The sequence below is a fragment of the Fragaria vesca genome, linkage group LG4, assembly GCF_000184155.1.
Source record: "Fragaria vesca subsp. vesca linkage group LG4, FraVesHawaii_1.0, whole genome shotgun sequence".
Taxonomy (NCBI): Eukaryota; Viridiplantae; Streptophyta; class Magnoliopsida; order Rosales; family Rosaceae; genus Fragaria; species Fragaria vesca.
Window position 1 is genome coordinate 22421184 of NC_020494.1, and position 20331 is coordinate 22441514.

The 20331-nt window shown below is 38.3% G+C and overlaps 4 protein-coding genes across 4 annotated transcripts; all 4 read left to right on the forward strand.

Moving 5' to 3' along the window:
• The first annotated feature begins 1942 nt into the window (after positions 1-1942).
• On the forward strand, positions 1943-9300 carry LOC101307983 (probable inactive serine/threonine-protein kinase scy1-like). The gene is made up of 20 exons (XM_004297666.1): positions 1943-2083; positions 2191-2289; positions 2365-2516; positions 2599-2794; positions 2984-3092; positions 3798-3877; positions 4019-4100; positions 4681-4820; positions 4899-5009; positions 5170-5286; positions 5409-5498; positions 5670-5723; positions 5846-5920; positions 6021-6096; positions 6231-6330; positions 6572-6641; positions 7150-7223; positions 7923-8032; positions 8191-8442; positions 8689-9300. Exons 1-20 carry the CDS (start codon positions 1958-1960, stop codon positions 8970-8972), a joined length of 2397 nt encoding a protein of 798 aa, XP_004297714.1. The 5' UTR covers positions 1943-1957; the 3' UTR covers positions 8973-9300.
• Positions 9301-11412: 2112 nt separating this feature from the next.
• LOC101308279 (transcription factor DIVARICATA-like) lies at positions 11413-15022 on the forward strand. Its single transcript, XM_004297667.1, has 2 exons — positions 11413-12331; positions 14254-15022. The coding sequence occupies exons 1-2, from the start codon at positions 11958-11960 to the stop codon at positions 14753-14755; spliced, it is 876 nt and encodes a 291-aa protein (XP_004297715.1). The 5' UTR covers positions 11413-11957; the 3' UTR covers positions 14756-15022.
• Positions 15023-15222: 200 nt separating this feature from the next.
• LOC101308568 (UDP-N-acetylmuramoyl-tripeptide--D-alanyl-D-alanine ligase-like) lies at positions 15223-16627 on the forward strand. Its single transcript, XM_004297668.1, has 2 exons — positions 15223-15933; positions 16062-16627. Exons 1-2 carry the CDS (start codon positions 15700-15702, stop codon positions 16500-16502), a joined length of 675 nt encoding a protein of 224 aa, XP_004297716.1. The 5' UTR covers positions 15223-15699; the 3' UTR covers positions 16503-16627.
• A 1936-nt stretch (positions 16628-18563) lies between these two features.
• On the forward strand, positions 18564-19775 carry LOC101308863 (GEM-like protein 4-like). Its single transcript, XM_004297669.1, has 2 exons — positions 18564-18937; positions 19111-19775. The coding sequence occupies exons 1-2, from the start codon at positions 18739-18741 to the stop codon at positions 19581-19583; spliced, it is 672 nt and encodes a 223-aa protein (XP_004297717.1). The 5' UTR covers positions 18564-18738; the 3' UTR covers positions 19584-19775.
• The last annotated feature ends 556 nt before the right edge of the window (positions 19776-20331 follow it).

The following is a 20331-nucleotide window of genomic DNA, read 5'->3' on the forward strand; positions in this document are numbered from 1 at the left end:
CGCCGCCGCGGCCAAGCCCAAAAAGGAATAAGGAGTGAGAGGCTGCTACTGTTCATTTGTTTTCTTTTCAGATTTGCTCCATGTCCCATTTCCAAATTTAGAGTTTGGGTCTGTTTGATTTGATTCAATAATGATCATGATTTTGTTTGGGAAACTTGTATATTAATTTTAGGCAAAATTGGTGTATTTGTTTCAACAGATTTGAGTATCTTTTTTTGGGTTTTTAAGCACAATGGGAGTTATGCACATAAGGTGTTTGATGAAAGTCCTCAATGAGGTTGTTGTTATACAAAACCCTTTTACATGTTGATCATCTAATTGCTACTGATTCAGTAATCATGATGTGGGAATAAATCCATTTTTGCACATTAGAATAACAATTTATAGACAAAATAATCTGATGAAGTTTATACTAATATGTGTTAATTAAGCTACTATTTATTGATTTCGTTAAATACATGCTACTGTATTTTCTGAAAGTTGATGCTACAATACTAGATGAGTCACTAAAAGCTTGCTACTACTCCACTGGTAATACCTTGTTACTGTATTTTTGGAAATAGTTGCTAGTCTTGCTACCAACTAATTGAGCCACTAAAAACATGCTGCTGCGTTTTTTTGAAAATAACTGCTACTACATTAGTTGAGTCACTAAAAGCCTGCTACTGTATTTATTGGAAATAACTTTATTACTGCATTTACTGGAAGTAGTTGCTACTATATTGGCTGAGCCACTGAAAACATGCTACTACATTTATTGGAAATAACTGCTACTGCATTTATTGGAAGTAACTGCTACTACACTAGTTGAACCACTAAAAACCTGTTTATTACTGTACGTACTGAAAATAGCTGCTACTTCATTAGCTGAGCCACTGAAAATCTGCTACTACACTTACTGAAGCTGCTACTACACTAGCTAAACCACTAAAACCCTTGCTACTACATCTGTTGGAAGTGTAGTTTTCCAGCAAAACATGCTAAAACATGCTACTACATTAGCTGAGCCACTAAAAATATGCTACTGCACTTACTGAAGCTGCTACTGCACTTACTGAAGCTGCTACTACACTAGCTGAACCACTAAAACCATGCTACTACATATGTTGGAAGTGTAGATTTCTAGCAAAACATGCTACTACATTAACTGAGCCACTAAAAACCTGCTACTACTTATACTGGGATGTTAACCTCTGCTACTACTTTCTATTAGAAGGTTAACCCATGATACTGTTTATACTGGAATTAACTGCTACTACTATTGGGATGTTAACCTCTGTTACTACTTCTACTGGAATTAACTGCTATTAGTTCTACTGGGATGTTAACCCCTGCTACTACACTGGAATTAACTGCTACTACAATAAGTTATTGAAAACATGCTACTAAATTCCATTTACTGAAAATCTCAAAAGGAGAGACTTTTCTCTTCTAAAAACATATTTAATTAGTGTAGGGTTAGTTTGGTAAATTAAACCATGACACATGACATGTAGAGAAAAGATTGTCTTTAATTGTTAAAAACTGTCCTTATTTGTTTAACAACAACACAAGTGGATTTATTTGTGTTTCAAATCTTTTTAAAGGATGTATATGTGATTTGCTATTAAGATTATGATTGATATTAACAAAAGTATATAAATAAGAGAGAGTCCGAATATAAAGACTATAAAAACAGATAGGCTGGTTTTGGGCCTCATATGTGTTCCCGCCCTTACGTAGGAAGACCAGGCCCAAACCGGAGTACACAAAGATTAAATTAATAACGTGGACAAAAAGCAGGATCCAACCCATTTTCGATTATTCTGATTGGGATTTGAAAAAAAAAAAAAAATTAAGAAAAAGAAGGAACTTAAAGACAAGAATCGGAGGAGGAGGAGAGGGAGGAGTATGAGAAGGGAAGAGTGGTGGATCTGAGTCTGAAGGAGCGCAAAAGAAGAAGGAGAAGACTGCAGGGATGTTGAAATTCTTGAATCGAGTGGTGGGTGGATCTGGGAGTGGACCCAAGGATCTGCCTTACAACATCGGCGAGCCCTATCCCTCCGCCTGGGGCTCTTGGTCTCACTGCAGGGGCACCTCCAAGGTCGGTTGGCTTCTCTCTCTTCTCTCTCTTTTTTTAAATTTAATTTCGTAAACAAATGAATTAGGATCTAAAAGGCTGAAGAATATGATGTTTGAATTGGTCATCAGGACGACGGGTCTCAGGTCTCCATATTCTCCATAACTGGAAGTAATGCTCAGGATGGCCATTTGGCCGCTGCCCGCAACGGTGTCAAGCGTCTCCGCACTGTAACTACTTGTCCCCTCCTTCCCTCTTCTTTTCATGCTTTGTTTGCTTCTGACTTCTCTTTGCTTTCATTTCAGGTCAGACATCCCAACATCTTATCATTTCTCCACAGTACTGAAATCGAAACCATGGATGCCTCTACCACCAAGCACACTATCTACATTGTCACCGAGCCTGTTATGCCTCTCTCCGAGAAGATCAAGGAACTCAGTTTACAAAACATCCAAAGGTACTTGCTCTCTATAGCGCGTTACAATTTGTTATCTGCATATCATCTACCATGCTCTAACCTGCTTATGTCTTGATCTCAGGGATGAATACTACGCGTGGGGCCTGCATCAGATTGCTAAAGCTGTTAGTTTCTTAAATAATGATTGTAAACTGGTCCATGCCAATGTTTGTGTGGCCAGTGTGGTTGTAACTCAAACATTGGACTGGAAGCTACATGCGTTTGATGTTCTATCCGAGTTTGATGGCAGCAACGAGGCTGCTACTGGACCAATGCTGGTAAGCCTAGTTTTCAATTGTGATCCAATACTCTATAGGCTGTTGTTTCCTTTCTTCAATTATGCTGGCCTAGGTTTGGGAGCTTACTATTGATCCATCACTTGGATGATCCAATAATTTTTGTTACAAAGTGCTTAGAAATAGTCACAAGTCGCTATATGACTCTCACCAATTTTTGTTTTCCTTCAGCAATATGCCTGGCTTGTTGGATCACAATACAAACCAGTGGAGTTGTTGAAGTCTGATTGGGTGGCAGTCAGAAAGTCTCCTCCATGGGCCATTGACTCTTGGGGCTTGGGTAAGTCTATAGTTGACTAGTAGTCTGTTATTGAACATGATTATGGGTTTGTTATGTTAAGGTCGATTTGTAAAGGATATTTTGATGATCCGGCTGAATTCATTCTTTGAATATATGTAGAAATGACATTTAAACTGTCTTATGTGAGAACAATTAATCTCGACTTCTGATGAATCTAAAGCTTCTATTGTTTTGAGGTTTGTAGTATAGGTCGTTCTGGATATAAGGTTTGAACTGGGTGGTTCCATATTCTCTGCATCATTATTTATCCAGATATTTACGGATATAAAAAGGCTAAAGTTGTGTTCAGAAACTTGTTGTAAAATGAAAATTTTGAGTTGTTTAGTTGAAGAGGAGTAGAGTTTATGGAGTAAAGGTGGAAAGTAAGTGGATCTCTTTTTCTGGCTATTTTGTTGTCAAATTTTCGCTGTCCTGAAATTTAGATGTATTCCTTTTCTGAATCTTATGTGGGTGGAGGGCTATTGTATCTCTAGTCTTAAGTCAGCTGGTAGATTTGAAGGACTTGGGCAACACTTTTCTACCGCGAATGTTGTTGTATTGGCTTTGGTAGTATTTTCAGTGACCGCTGATCCACTTTGATGTATTGCTGATTAATTTGTTCTATACAAGTTATTATGCAAATTTAGGTTCTTCAGGCTGAATAGGCTTCCTTTGAGAATCTAAGTTGTATTTTAAACTTGATAGGGTGTCTTATCTATGAGCTCTTCTCTGGTCTGAAGTTAAGCAAAACAGAGGAGCTGCGAAACACTGCTTCTATTCCAAAGGTCAGCCTTGGCATTTAGTCTTTTTAGCTTCTTTTGTACATATTTATCTTGATATAGGCCTACAGTTTGTCTAATTTCCTTGGACTTGATATTTTTAAAGATTCATTTTCATTTTCATCTCTGTATTTCCTTGCCTCACAGTCTCTGCTTCCAGATTATCAGCGGCTCCTGAGTTCCATGCCTTCTCGTAGGTTGAATACGTCAAAGCTTATTGAAAACAGCGGTGATCTTTCCTTCTTAACTTGAATTATCTGAATATCTCTAAGAGAACTGTAGTTTTAAAAATTCTATTATGCTTCATTGTTTGAGGATTGATCAGCAATTGGATAATCTATTATGTAGTACCTATTAGTTTGCTGACTGGATTATCATCTATGATTCTATGGCTTTAAGATGTGAATTATAGTCTAGAAAATGATGGTAGTATCCGTAATATTAGTCCATGTTAGCCTTCTACTCCTAGTTTGTATGATTGATCACAAAGAAAATATAAAGCACAGTTATAAATTTGTAAGTATGCGAGCAAGTTAGCTCGACTGTGATAAATCCTACATCTAGTATAGGCCATGGGTCTCACAGTTCTTGAAGCTCCCAATCTTAACTGAATGTTGGAGATGGTAGATACGTGAGCGCTTTCTGAAATGATGATTGAAACTTGTATGCTTTTGGTCATCTTATACATATCCTGTGTTCTTTTCTTGTTTGTGTTATACTTGGGTGGCATTTCTTTTCTATCTGTCATGGTCTTTATATGTGCCGTCTTTCTTCTATTCTACTGAGTGTTGCAACAAATTGATTCGCAGCCTATTTTCAAAATAAGTTGGTGGATACAATACACTTCATGGAAATTCTAAATTTGAAGGATAGTGTTGAGAAAGATACTTTCTTCCGGAAGCTTCCGAATTTGGCAGAGCAGCTACCTCGTCAAATTGTGCTGAAAAAGGTACTTGTGATTCGTTTAGTTGAAATATGTAGTGAATTTTGAGTACCAATTTATAATATTAACTCCTGGTTTCCACAGTTACTTCCTTTATTAGCTTCTGCCCTTGAATTTGGTTCAGCTGCTGCACCTGCTTTGACTGCATTGTTAAAAATGGGTTCCTGGCTTTCAACTGAAGAATTTAGTGTGAAGGTCAGTGGTTCAGCACTCTCTGTGTTGACCTTATACATCAAGAATTTTCGCTTGGATTTAAACTTGTCTTGAATTGTTGCTCTTTCTTAGTCCTTAATTTCTTAGGATTTTTTTTTTAATTAATGTGTGTAACTGAATTTATATAATTATTGCTATTTAGGTGTTGCCAACCATTGTGAAACTGTTTGCCTCCAATGACCGAGCTATTCGAGTTAGTCTTTTGCAACATGTTGATCAGTTTGGAGAATCATTATCAGCACAAATTGTTGATGAACAAGTAAGAAGTCAATGATTAACCATATTTCAGTGATCAAGCATTACATTTTTGTTGCCATCCTGGTAGTCTGCACTTCAGTACTAGTATCTAAGTTGGAAATTCGCATGCGATCTTTGAATTAGGTTTATCCCCACGTTGCTACCGGTTTCTCTGATACATCTGCTTTTCTACGGGAACTGACTCTAAAGTCGATGCTTGTTCTTGCTCCCAAGGTTAGTGCAATTTCATGGTTCTAGAATACCTGCTGTCATGGTTCCCTGCTTTGTTTTGTGTGAGTTGTGTGTTAGACAGTATGTAAGCCTCTCTGATTAGAATCTCGCACATGGTGGTTAGTTCAGTTCTATGATTGTTATAATCTAACATGTTTGTCTGTTTATTTTTAGCTTTCTCAACGTACCATTTCAGGGTCGTTGTTGAAGTATCTTTCAAAGTTACAGGTATGACTCTTCTGAATTAATAGCTATCACCTACATACTCATGTACGTATATGTGTTCTTCATGTTAATGATTGAAAAATTTAACACTTAAGCTGTTTGTCTGTTGAATTTCTGTCTTGCAGGTAGATGAAGAACCTGCAATTAGAACAAACACTACTATATTATTAGGGAACATTGCAAGCCACCTGAGTGAAGGGGTTAGTGAATTGAGTTGCCACATCTACTTTTTCATTTGCATCCTCTTGTCATTTTATGGAAGTATGTAGACGTGTTGTTAACATTCTTATCTAAACACAGACAAGAAAAAGAGTTCTGATTAATGCATTTACTGTTCGTGCATTACGGGATAGTTTCTCACCTGCCCGAGGAGCAGGTATTAGAATGTTCTGTTTCATTCATTATTTTTTTACCAGCTTCTTTTTTGAATGAGTCATGGTTTTCTTGGTCTTCACTTTTCTCTATCAGACAACTTTTAGTTCTATAATGTATAATGTTGTATTCTGGCAGGTATTATGGCTTTATGTGCAACCAGTTCTTATTATGACATCACTGAGATCTCAACTAGGATCCTCCCAAATGTTGTTGTTCTTATCATTGATCCTGACAAGTAAGGATGCTGTAGATGGTTTACACATTGATATTTCTCTGTATTTCTGTATGTATGTAAGAAAGATGCTAGACTTCCAGTGAACTTTAACAGCTCACAAAAAGCTTATACTTTACAAAATCCCTCCATTTTGTATGTGTTGACAATTGTACAACATAATAAATGTACAATGACGCTGTCCAAGGCATTTACAGAGGTTTACTCTGTTTTTCTGAATCTTTTCTTTTCCTTTTTGAATCAGTGATGTTCGATCGAAGGCATTTCAAGCAGTTGATCAGTTTTTACAGATAGTGAAGCAAACCTATGAGAAGGTGTGTTTTCCTTCATGTGCTTTTTTTCCCTGTCATATCTGTATCTAGGTATATTACAAGCAATTTTTGATTTGCATGTCAGCATGTAAATATGTACCACTTGTTTCGGTGATGGGGGAAGAATAGATAGCTCATAAAGTACCATGTGTAACTGAAATTGCAATGTTTTAATTGTCTTATGGTGCAACACTTGATGTGTGGATTCAACCTTGTTACATTCTTTTAAGGAGGGTGAAATTGGCACCTCCTTCTTTTACAAACCACACCCCCCTCCATGCACAAATCTATTTGAAAATTACTCATGGAGGAGGGCGTGGTTTGTAAAAAAGGCGGTGCCAATTTCAATCCCTCCTTTTTTGGTAACTCATATTAATAATTTTCTTTGAAGATAAATATATAATGTAAAATATGTGAGGGTTCAAAGGAAATTTTAGAAACCCGGTTTCGCAAGTGATGTATCTATTTGATGTTATTTATTGACTTCTTTCCTTGCTATTTTCTTTTACAGACAAATTCCGGAGATGCTGCTGGGGCTGCAGGTGTCGGAATGTCATCAATGCCAGGAAATGCTAGTTTACTGGGGTAAGTTGATTTGGCTTTTTGAGCATATATTAGGTAAATGTTTTTTTGTCACCAGCAGCTATGCTGCTTGGTGGGACTATTGGTTGTAAATGACCAGTCACGAGACTGAGTATTAACACATACCCGAGGCCTGAGACTTGCTGCTGTATTTTCCCTTATAGTAATGCATTTTTTGCTGAATCAGTTTTTGTTTGCTTATAAAATCTTTTATTCTTTGTCACATGCTCCCATTCAAATGAGTTTGGTTGCTTTTCACTTGTTGGAAGTAAAAGGATTATGTGATTTGAAGAAATAGTCACCTTTGTCAGTTATCTCTTTTTTCTTAAAACATCTTTATGATATTTCCTATATATGGAGTAGAATTTACACAAGAAAAATGGTTTCCAGATAAGATTACTGTTTCAGACAAGTGTGGTGTGGTTGCATTGATGTGGAATATTTGTGCTTTGTTAAAATATGTGTGCATTGATATAACATGTGTGTGGTGTGGTCGCATTGATAGTTCAGATTATGTATGCTTCTTTTAATAATTCATTAATTCACTACCTTGATGCAGTTGTATATTGTTATAATATACCTTGGTGCTCGACCTTATTGTTTGATGTGCCCACTGCTCTATAAAACTGCATATTGATGTGAGAAAGTTTCCTTACAGTTGTCCTGAAATCAAGTTAACGCAAATCTATAATTATCATGCAGATGGGCAATGAGCTCCTTAACTCTGAAGGGTAAACCTGCTGAACAAGCTCCACTTGCACTTGTCAATACCAGTACATCTCTTACTAAAACGACTTCCAATGACAACTTAGGTACACATTTTGAGAATTAGTTTCACTTTTATTGTGTTTAGCTGGTTGGAAACAATAAAATCATGGACATATGATTCTTTCTGTATTTTCTTTTCTTTTTTTATGTTATGGTTCTTTCGCATTTAGTCTCTGATATTGTTTTTCTCTTGCAATCCTAGCGATGGATACTCCAACCACAGCACCTGCCCATGTAAGTTCGACAACAGATTTCTCAGATCAACATGTACCGGAGTCCCCTACGTCCACAGATGGCTGGGGAGACCTAGAAAATGGAATTCAGGAAGAGCATGAAAGTGACAAGGATGGTTGGGATGATATTGAACCCCTTGAAGAGCCAACACCATCTCCAGCTCTTGCTAACATCCAAGCTGCTCAGAAGCGGCCGGTCTCTCAATCACAGCCAAAGCAAGGTATATGAACTGCTGTAGCGAGAAATTTAAATTTATTTATATGTTGTTTGCCGTTTACTGTGTGAGAATGGTTAGAAAGTATTGCAGAAATGCATATATGATAACTGATTAAAAAAATAAAATAATGGGTTTCATGCCTTCCGAACTTCACATTCTTGTTATTTCTTCTATAAGCTTTTGCTACTCGTTATTTTTTTTTTTTCGCTTTTGATGATAATTAATTGGAGACTTCTGTCTTGTTTCTAGCAGCAAGTTTGCGACCCAAAAACACGGCCAAGGTCATCAAAGATGAAGATGATGATTTGTGGGGTTCCATTGCCGCCCCAGCACCCAAAACAAGTTCAAAGGCTTTGAATTTGAACACAAGTCGAGCAGTTGATGACGATGATGATCCATGGGCTGCAATTGCAGCTCCCCTACCTACTACCAAGGCAAAACCCTTAGCGCTTGGCAGAGGCCGAGGAGCTAAACCCGCTGCTCCAAAATTGGGTGCACAGAGGATAAACAGGACTTCTTCGTCTGGGGTGTAAATTTTACAGAGGATGAGAGAAAAGATATGGGTTGAGTTTTGGTGGCTGGAATTTGGTTCAACAGGAATTATATTTGAACTATCAGACTTATTAATTGATTTGTACTGATATTCTTTTAGTTTACTTAAGTTTTACACACAAGCCACCATCTGGTATGTAGCTTCATTTGCTTGTGGTGTGAGATTAGGTGTTACAGATGCAGCAAACTGGCAATCAATTTTGTGCCTGTAAATTTGGGATGTAATTCCCGCATTCTTGTAATTAAAAGCATTGACCTGCATGTAGCTTTCTTAAGATGAAATTTGAATACCTCTTTTGTGCTCTTTCATTAGAAGGATCCTAGTTTTGTTTGCTCGTGCTTGCTTTGTTTGGCAGTAGCCAAAGGGGAAAAGAAACTAACGTGAGAAAACATGATATATTATGATGGGAACGGATTTTACATATCAAGGTGCAGTGCTCAAATCGTCGTATGGGAAGATCAAATAAAGATTAGAGATCTTAAAATCTTTTTTTTATTTTTATTTTTGATTCGATCAAATAAAATGCCCATTATAAGAGTACATGTTTTTCGATCTACCTAGTGTTCTCACATTTTTAGTTGGAAACACTTGAGACTATTTTTTTGGGTTTCAATTTTGTTAACGGTATTAGTATATATACATGTATTGCGACGTAGATGACCGGATCAAAATATTACATATTAGTTACTCGATTCACTTGCATTTTTATGTATAAAAGACGTAGATGACCAGATCAAAATATTGCATATTAGTTACTCGATTCATTTGTATTTTTATGCATAAAAGACGTAAATGACCGGATCAAAATATTACATATTAGTTACTCGATTCATTTACACTTTTATGTATAAAAGAATTTTCATATTAGGATTGTGTAGTCTAAAATTGACCATAAGAGGCCTTGCGGCTGTAGCCGCAATAATAGAGGCAAATTGCAGGTCAAGTAAACTATCATGTGCCTGCCGGCTTTAGCTCGTGAACTCTGTACATGCTGCAGCTGATGTACCACCTCCCAACTGGTCCACTTTCCGGCGTGGCAACTTGCTTATACTAACCTTTTTCAGATTATCCAAAAAACAAAAACCTTTTTCAGATAAAAATGATTTTATTTTTAGCTAAAAATTACCATTTTTTTCTCAAAACCGATTATTAAAGGAAGATTATTATCCAAATTTGACTGATTATGATTGTTATCTAGAAAGGAAGGAATCTCATGAATTTAAATAAGGTTCCAAAAACAAATTTGAGGATAAAGTGGTGTTTTAAGTCTCCGATGTTTATATAGAAGAAAAGACCGGCCTCTTTTGACTCATTTTTATGCAAAAACAACACACAACAACACTGGTCTCCCCTCACCACCGGTTTTGCAACTCTCTCTCTCTCGGCTACCAGAAAAAGGTGATGCTTTCTTTCTGATACACCCATGTCACACTCTCTCTCTTTTATAGAATTGTCTTTTGTTTTGCTCTGCTGCTAACTCAACTGGGTTTTGTTGATTCGATACGAAGAATGGAAAACTCAAAGTCACTCTCGTCTGTGTTTCCTTCCTGGTGATTCAATCCCAGTGTAGAATTGCAAGTTGGGATGTAAATCCCAGCTGTCTTTTCTGTATGCGCAACTGGTTGTTGTTGTTGTTGTTGTTTGTTGGAGATGGGACCAACCGAGCCATCATCATCATCCTTGTTTGTCTTTCAGGATAACCCATCAACGTCATTTATAATTTCGTTGCGTCCCCCCTTTGTAATTTTTCACTCTCTTTTGGCCCTTTTTCTCATCCCCAGACCTGACTTTGTTTTCTTCATTTCTTGTGTTTATCTAATTTCTGGATTCTCCACTTTTGTTCTTATTAGGCTTCTCTCCTCTTTTTCCTTCTTTTCTTTTATGCAACAAAATCTCAACTGTTGTAAAATAGGCAAGAGTAAATTCTAGATTTCACTTGTGGTAAATTACTCTCGAGGAGTTGAAAGCAATGTGTTCTGCACTCAAGATCAGGATTTTACAATCTTAGATTGGTTATCAAAGTAAAGTGTTTGCTTGTTGGTTAAAACTGTCAGAAGTTGATTTCATTGGTGGCATGAGCTCATCACCCTTGTTGGATTCTCTTCAAACCAAAAGAATCTTACCAAGTGAGTGCATTTACGAGATTTCAAACTCATAGTTGATTGTTGAGCTGCCAGATTTTGTTCAGTCTGAATTAAGGAGGCTAGCTCATCTTTGTTTTCTGGGTTTTTTTATTCTCTTTCATAAATTGGTTTTACTCTCAGGAGCAAGTATGTGGTTGTTTTACTGTCTGTAAAATTGAGTTTCAAAACAGTGGACCTGTGCTGTTAAATCTGTGGCTTGCTGTTTTGTTAGAACTGAAAGTGGCAGTATGATTACAATCTTTGGACTTCTGGGTTTTTCTTCTTTTGTTTGATTGCTCCATGGTCTCTTTCATGTACCACTGTAAAACCCTACTTACCATTCTACTGATTGTATAGTCACATTAATTATATTGACATTTATTGCGTCCTTCCCTATTATGGTTTTCAGATATTTCTCATGGTCTAACTGAACTTTGTTGCCTTTTCATTCGTCAATAGGTCAGCAATTCAGTAGAGTCCAATTGTTGAGTTGTGTAGCAAATTACCTTTGAGATCTTCACATAGCTCACTCAGTTTTCTGATTTTTATGGGGGTGGTCTCTGGTTTACCTGTACTGGGAATTTCGGGGTCTCTTTGATTTTGCTCTTGCTCAACTGTATGGTCTGACACATCTGCTTCCCCAAATTTAGCCTACCATCATCAACCAAGTTGTTACTGGTACTCACTATTCAATTAATTGAGATCCAATCTCCAAGAATCTGTTCTAGAAGATTGATACTCTTTAGAAGGGTGAAACATAAATTGCTGAGTAGTTTGCTCTGCTCCTCATCTTCTTCTTGTGCGCAATACTTTGGATAGTGGAGTCAAACACGACTACAAGGATGTCTGTGGAGGAAGCGGCTGCTAGCTCCTTGTGGACTTGGGAGCAGGACAAGGCATTTGAGAATGCCCTGGCAACTTATCCCGAGGATTCTCCAGATCGTTGGGAGAAAATTGCAGCTGATGTTGAAGGGATATCCGTAGAGGAGATAAAGCATCATTATGAGCTCTTAGTTGATGATATAAGTCAGATCGAAGCTGGTTGTATCCCGCTGCCTTGCTACAATTCTTCTTCCGACGGTTCAACAAGCCTTGCCAATGATGAAGGAACCAGTAAGAAGGGACACTATGGCAGCGAATCTAATCATGGAAGTAAGGCTTCAAGGGCAGATCAGGAACGGCGCAAGGGGGTTGCTTGGACGGAGGATGAACACAGGTTAGTATATTATTTACAAGTTAATTGTTTGCTTCCCCAAATGATATTTCATTTTTGGAACTCAATAAGATCGGTAACTCGTTGCGGCCCATGCCTTTGGCTTTATAGCTATAAGTAGATATATTTTTGAAATAATTTCTTACATTTTTGTCAACAGTGGTGTCCCTCTACTCCGTGATTATGAGTTTGCTTGTCCGGTGATAACTAAAGTTGCCTTTGCGGTGATGATAGTTGGTTATATTGTCCATGGTATATTCCAAGAATTAGATTTTGATATGCAAATATGCTATACTGTTGTACTATATCCTAGCAGGATAGTGCCGGTCGTGAGGGAAAGATGAATTTTCTTTTTATGAATGTACCGTTTAGTATTTTGGACATATTTATACCTCAGGTTATCAGTAGTACTTAAATCTAGAAACATGGAAGCAACTGAACATGGTAATATAACCAGCATAATTGGTTGTCTGGAATGAGTTCCTTTAAGGTAATCTGTATCTAGGATCCTTTAATCTTAAATTCTTAGATTTATGTAGGATCTGTTGTTCAGTGATGGACTGCCTGTAAGCCTGGCCTCAGCTATAGCACCACACCACAACTGCATTAATATTAAGGAAAACGGTGATTCTAGTGTTGGGATTGGGATTGAGTGATAAGGGAATTGCCACACCTGCCTATGAAATTTGACTGTTATGATTATAGGTTAGTGCATAAATTATGCACTTTTTTATAAGCTGCGTGGTGTAATCCAACATATTTAAACATATCACTAAATTGTGTGTGTATGTGTGTGTGTGTTTTTTGTGTTGTTAGATTACACCACGCAGCTTATACATGAGTGCACAATTTACTTTATAGCAGGGCAAATTTTGACTTTGATTGTGGTATTTACTGAAAAATGAAAATAGTTTGATTGGTAGTCACTTCATTGACATCCAAACACTGTTGGCTTTTGCTGCAATCCCCCTGTTTACGTGAAAATTCACCTGGAAGGAGATCTTTAAGGATCTTAGGACTCATACAGGATACGAACAGTTTGGGATTCTCCGAGTCTGTTGTAATCATTGATGCTCTATCCTGCAACAAGGGAACAATGGAGGCCCTCTAATCAAACATCCTATACTTGACTTGTCTGTGTGTGTATTAAAACTATGTTTGTGAGTAATGCTTATTGAACCTTTTTTGGGTCAGTTTTAGTAGAAATTCGTGTAATGGCTCAACTTTTGCTGTCACCTGGGTTCTGGCAAGTTGTTTAATCTCGGCATCTTAATTGCTTGCTACACTTTTACAGGGCTTGTATTTACTTTATCCTCTTGTTACTCTTCATCGAACAAATTTTCTAATTTTTTTTTCTTTACATATGGTCCAGTTATGTTCCATTTCTCTTATACCTAGATTTCCAAGTGTGAAAATTTTGTAACAGCTTTGTATTAACATGTCTTAGGTACTGCCATCTTAGACCGACCTTGCAATGTCTTCTAGCTCTTTGATGGTGCAGTCAAGTGCAAATATTGCTTTATCTCCTCAATAAAGCCAATAAGCTTCACATGTTATTTCAGCTATGCATTTAGAGTTGATCTTATTTATTCTACTATAACCCACCTGTGCAATTTTCTGATATTTTTCTCAGAGGTAGAAAAGAAACGACCTTTGTATTGAAGTTCTGTGATAATGGGAAAAAGTTTTTTAGGAATGGTTTGTTCTAGTGATTCGGCTTCAATATAAAGTCTGAAAGTTGTGGCCTGGATATATGTTACTGAAATAGACTGAAATCATAATATGTGCAAATTTACATTCATGCCATTGCAAGAGATGGATATTCTGCTGTAGTTTACAAATGTTTAAATGTGGTTAAAAATCTGTTTAGTTGTGTTGATTTCTGTACTCGAGAATGAGTTCTGACTTTTTGTGGACCCTGACAGGCAATTTCTCCTAGGCTTGGAAAAATATGGGAAAGGTGACTGGCGAAGTATATCACGGAACTTTGTGGTAACGAGAACACCTACACAAGTGGCAAGCCATGCACAGAAGTACTTCATACGTTTGAATTCAATGAACAAGGACAGAAGGCGATCAAGCATCCATGATATTACCAGTGTCGACAATGGAGAAGTTGCAACAATCCAAGGGCCTATCACTGGTCAATCAAACGGCCCAGCAGTAGGCTTATCTGGCTCTGGGAAATCAGCCAAACAATCTGCCGCTGGACCCCCGGGGGTTGGCATGTATGGAGCACCAAGTATCGGGCAACCAATTGGAGGACCTCTCGTTTCAGCTGTTGGCACACCAGTGAATCTTGTTGGCCCTTCTCCACACATGGCATATGGTGTGAGAGCCCCTATGCCTCCTGGAGCACTTGTTCCTGGGGCACCAATGAACATGCCCCCCATGACATATCCTATGCCTCACACGGCTCATAGGTAATGTGTACCATTTACTTATTTTAGCTTCAAAATGTACAAAGAACAGTGTAGACCGAGTAGCTTGAGCTATTGCCTCTTGTCGGGTTGGTTGTTAGGATCATTTTGCTCTTAGCTGAAGTGCTTCTTTACTTATTAGGAAAGCACGAGTTGTTTAATGCTATTTGTCTATCCTATTCTTGTATGAAATAAGCCATTGGGTGGAATCCGACACCCAAAGAAGAGAAACGGGGAAGAATTACAATGACATGAATATGTATAGACCAATTGCAAAAGGGATGGTGGTACTGTTAGATTAGACTGGTATGATAGCCGTTTTCAGTTACATTTCTGGTATGATATGTGTTGGGATAATATTTCAACCATTGTGTTTGATACGTACAAGTCTCTGGTATAGTGAAGTGTTGAAGAGCACTTCCCGCTTGCAAAGAAGGCTCAACCATTTAACCTGTACTTGCGAAACATCCAACTTTATACAACTTATATCCAACAAAGAGTATTCCAGATGTATTTTCCTGAACGAACCCAGAAGCTAACGAATATGAAACTAGTATTCCCGTCCTTAACGATACAAGTGGCTTCAGAGAGTTTGAGTTGTGAGGGGGATGCAGACAGCAGCGGCGACAGCACACCGTCACTTGAACTCGGAGTCAGTGAAGATTAAAGCCAGCCGGCAGACATCAGAAAACACTAGTAGCCTTTGGAGCGTGTCTGAGATTGCTCGAGCTGTCAATGGCAGGATCGCCAAATGGGTCAGGCTGCGCGGAGTTATCGGGAACCGAGTCTGGCACAACTGGGAAAAGGGCTTCGTTCAAAATAGTGATGGTCTGTTTTACTCACCAGCATGCAAGCAGCTTGTAGGAGTGACTGGCAGTGTTGTGGAGACCGGTACCATGTCCATGATAGCTCTTGCTCTACAGAGTTCCAAGAAACCGGTTTATCAGAGTCATGGGAATCGGAACAACCGAATTGATGGAGATGGAGATGAGTGGCAGGGGAGAGCTATTGGAGCTTGCGAGGATGGCTGAGCCGAATATAAGGGGAGGTTCACACTTCGACAACTTCTTCAGTTTAGAGCAATTTGCTATGGCCAAAGGGGAGAGATTCTGGAGGAGGCAAAGCCCCGAGATGCGTGTGTTTCTCAATGCTGATGATCTCCCTCTACCATTTGGGGTTCAAAAGGTGATCCCTTTTCCTTTTCTTTTCAAATTCCCTTGTTAGCACTCATACTCATGATGTCAGTTTCTTCTGTTAAATGATTACAGACTTACGTTCACCAATTCATGAAAATGTTGGCGTTTCCTTTTCAGGGTGGAATTTTTTATTCAGGTCTGCATTTGGCTCTCAATGCATGTGCAGCAGCGGCAGTTGCAACTCGTTTAGGAGTTTCTCTTTCTCAAGTTGGAATTTTTCTATCAGCATTTTCTCCCCTCAAAATGAGGTCAGAGCTTGAATTTGCTAGAAATGATGTCAAGATAGTCAATGATGCTCACAATGCCAATCCTGTGAGCACCAGAGCTGCCATTGACTCATTGCAGAGTATTTATTGCAAGGGCAAGAAAATTTCATTACTGGGCGACATGTTAGAACTGGGTGCGATTGAGTTGGAGTCTCACAAGATGATTCTTGAGCGTTGTCGTAGTGCTCATGATATTGATTTAATTGGCCTAGTTGGGAAAAGGTTTTGCACAGCAGCCAAGGATGTGGATTTGGTTGAAGAGTGCAATATTGTGTCCGCTCTTGAGGCATAGACTTTTGCAAAGGAAATTGTGAAGAGGATTAACTGTAATGATGTTGTTTTGGTAAAGGGTAGTCGAGGGATGCAAATGTAGAATGTTGTAAATGCAATCAAAGCAATGGAAATTTGAGATACACATTCCTCAGCTGTTGATGATTTTCCTGATGTAGACAGACATAGGCAGCAGGAATGTGGAGTATATGTGCAGAGTTGTTTTAACTCAAATATCTGTTTGTGTAAATATGTAGCAGGGAAATTTTGAGATTTCCTGTTCTGAACATAACTGTTTTTGGCTATTGTTCCTTAGATTGCTTTCGTTCGTCACGAGTGCAATAGTTAATTTGTTGCTGTGTTATGGCTGGCTAGCTCAAAATGGTCATAGAATCTTGCAGATTGGAAAGTTGAAATATGCATGATTATACAGAAAGGCGCCTTCCTTGCCCTTAATTGTGGGATTCTGAGATCTCCCCTAGGATTTCAACAGAAGCTTTATCTATATATGCACAAGCCTACCTTTATTTATTTTTGCTCATAATGTGATCTGTGTTTGATCATAAGCGTACCGGGCAGCGCCAACACGAACATGTGAGGATGGATTTGAATGGGAGCTGATGTGTCTTTGACGTGTTAGTCCCCCTTTTTCCACATACACAAATTGTGAGCAGTGGCCACATCCCACGTAGGTCTTTGCCTTGCTGTTTGCTTAGTCAAGTTAACTATCTCTGCTTCTTTTTTATTCCTGGGAAAGGAAGGAAGGGAGGGAACCAGTCACTTGCAGCATGCATCTATAAAAAGATTCGTATCTCTTCTCTTCTTTGTTTAGATGAAAAAGAAGAATGCCAAATTGGCATTGACGATGACTCTAATCCAGATAAGCAATGTTATACGCGCACTTCACCTGTCAAGTATTTATCAACTTTTAGCCTATGTTGAGAGTTCATTCATATACCAGAATCAAGAAAGAAAAAAAGAAAAAGAAAAAAAAAAAAAAGATAGTTTGACTTTGACCAATCAATCATCGAACACACTTTGCTTCCCTAGCTATCTGGATATATTCTATCTGCAACTTAACTGCTGCCACCTTTTCTTGCAACTGGAAATGTATGTGTCGACTTTGAATTCAGTTAACCAAGAATCAATATCGATCTTAAAGAGTAGAAACGTCTCCATAAACAGGAAGAGTTCATATTTAATTCAATACTCCCGAGTTCTATAGAACACTCTTACTCCAAAAGAAGAGAGTAGTATACAACAAATTTCTAATAATCCAGCTGCTTAATTGCAGTGCTATGAGATCAACAGCAAGCAAAGCTCCCAACAAATTAACATGGTGATCGAGCTGATGAGCTGACGTGACAAACCTGGTGTCAAGTGTCAAGTCGACAGATATCATCAGGCCTAGCTTTAATGGCTTTAATGCATGATCCATCTATCTTAGTTGATCTTAGTAAGTGCATTAGATGGAAGAGGCAATGTACGCATCAGAAAGCTAAAAGGCCAGCTCAAAAGCTTCAACGACACATCCTCATTCCTCTAACTCTCTCGATCTCCTTTTCTTTTATAATATCCAACAACAGAAAAATCCATGATGCATGCCCTTGTCTTGTTCATTTCTATATACATATATAGCTAGCTATATATGCATCACTGATCGAAAACTTTAATCCCCAACTAATCAGGACGCTTCCTTTTCCTTTTTCTTTTTCTTTTTCCTTGTGATTAACTAATTAAGGATTCTATCTACTCAAACAATGCAAACCCCTTTTAGTTTAATGATCGATGGTCTCCCTCATAGAGAAATTAAACCCCTTTTCATTTTCTAAAATAAAGAGATTAAATCCTTCTACAATACAATTAAGATACACACAAACGAAGACTTGGAAATCTTGAGCCTTCATGTTTTAATGTAGTGCTTGGTATGAAAGCAAGCAATTAAAGATATCCAGATATCTGGTTAGCTTTTCTTAAAGAAAATTTAGGTTTTCTTAAAGAAAATTTAGCTTTAAGATGGAGGACGTGTGTGCCTCTGCCTTTACTCTCGTTGATGAGCCAAACCTGACTCATGCATCAAAAAGTCTATGATTCACCAACTAGTTTCATACCTTTAAATACACATGTAGAAAACAAGAAACTCATCATCCTAAACCTCATCGACCTGCTCATCGATATCCATCGATCTTCTGATTAAGTAGTTACTTATACAACAAGTGAAAGAAATCGTTTTCAGCTAGCTCGATCAATTACCAAAGATGAAGGCTTCATTTCAGGTTCAGCTTGGAGGACAAGTTATTAGTTTCCCAGTCAATTCAGCAGCAGCCGCAGCAGCAACATCATGCACATTTCAGAGGTCTCCAATTAATGCAAAGAGACTCCTACTACCTGCTCAGCATCATGTTCCCTCATCTGATCATCGTCGCGATCAAACTAGCCCTTCAAAACGGACACAAAGTAAGTATTCCTATTGATTAATTGTATGTTGAACTAATGAGATAGCTTAATTTGGTATGCCCAATCTATACCAGCTAGAATATTAGATATAAAATCTTAATTTCTTGCTCGATAACTACATTGGTACATACTCGATGAATATATGCTGATTAGTAATTCATTCACATGTGCAGTGAAACTGGGGCCTAAAATTAGTGAGGCAGTGAAGGGAAAGTTGAGACTTGGGGCTAAGATTCTTAAAGCAGGTGGAACAATGGGGAAGGTGTTCAAGCATTTGTTTAGCAATAATGCTGAAGCAGCAGGAGAGAAGCTTTTGAAGACTTCCCACTGTTTTCTATCAACCACAGCAGGTCCTATTGCAGGCCTCCTCTTCATCTCCACACACAAGATTGCCTTCTGCAGTGACAAGCCAATCAAACTATCATCATCTCCAAATCCAAACGGAGAACTCATCAGAGTCCACTACAAGGTTGTGATCCCACTCAATAAGATAAACAGAGTAAACCAAAGTGAGGACGTGAAGAAGCCCTCGCAGAAGTACATAGAAATAGTTACTGTGGATAATTTTGACTTCTGGTTCATGGGTTTCTTCAATTACCAGAAAGCTCACAAATATCTCCAACAGGCATTAATTTCTCAGGCATAGTTAAGAACTTAAGAGCCACAACTGCTTGTTGTTAATTTGGAGATTTGTTCTGCTTGTTCTCTATCTTCATCAGCAGGATCAGGCCATGTGATTAGACAATTACAGAGTGAGATAATTTGTAAATCAGTTACCTTTTCTAATGACTGAATGAGAAAATCATCAAGTTTGTAATGAAACATTTTGTTTTATCGTAAATTTGGTAACGAAACAAACAATATCCACCAAACTCAATGTCGATGGCTCTAGATTCTAAAAATGTTGCCGGCATGGTTGGTGTTGGTGGTGTTACAAGGAATAGTTCGGGAGACTGGGTTGGAGGTTTGCAGCTGCACATAATTCAGTAGTTGAGCAATGGAAGCAGGAGAACATGTACAACTGGTTTCAAAGACAATCTGGTGAAACAAGTTGATGCTTCAACGTCTCCCATCCCATAGTCGTCTTGAACAACCTCTCAAGTCTTTGATCATCTCCTTCTTTGGGGCACTGAAATGCAGAGTGGCTACATTTGAATCCAAAGGGCAAAGAGAGAGCGAAGCAGACGTCCGTTCAACTCGCACACCATCACAACCTGGCATTCATCTCAACGGCAACTCCGTCTTCTTGAACCGGGCATCACGGCACGGCCAAGTACAAGTGTTGCACTCCTTGTCATAATCGGGGATTGTCACCCACCACAGACAGTCCCCCTGTTTTGGAGAAATTTTTAAGTGTTACGGGAGGACCACGTGACAATCTGACGTGGTCCTAC

Coding starts and splice junctions, on each gene's coding strand:
- LOC101307983 (XM_004297666.1), top strand. CDS start 1,958: ATGTTGAAATTCTTGAATCGAGTGGTGGGTGGATCTGGGAGTGGACCC. Junction 4,821..4,898: donor GTCAAATTGTGCTGAAAAAG/GTACTTGTGATT, acceptor TGGTTTCCACAG/TTACTTCCTTTATTAGCTTC. Junction 5,010..5,169: donor CTGAAGAATTTAGTGTGAAG/GTCAGTGGTTCA, acceptor ATTGCTATTTAG/GTGTTGCCAACCATTGTGAA.
- LOC101308279 (XM_004297667.1), top strand. CDS start 11,958: ATGTCTGTGGAGGAAGCGGCTGCTAGCTCCTTGTGGACTTGGGAGCAG. Junction 12,332..14,253: donor TGGACGGAGGATGAACACAG/GTTAGTATATTA, acceptor GGACCCTGACAG/GCAATTTCTCCTAGGCTTGG.
- LOC101308568 (XM_004297668.1), top strand. CDS start 15,700: ATGGGAATCGGAACAACCGAATTGATGGAGATGGAGATGAGTGGCAGG. Junction 15,934..16,061: donor TACCATTTGGGGTTCAAAAG/GTGATCCCTTTT, acceptor TTTCCTTTTCAG/GGTGGAATTTTTTATTCAGG.
- LOC101308863 (XM_004297669.1), top strand. CDS start 18,739: ATGAAGGCTTCATTTCAGGTTCAGCTTGGAGGACAAGTTATTAGTTTC. Junction 18,938..19,110: donor CCCTTCAAAACGGACACAAA/GTAAGTATTCCT, acceptor TCACATGTGCAG/TGAAACTGGGGCCTAAAATT.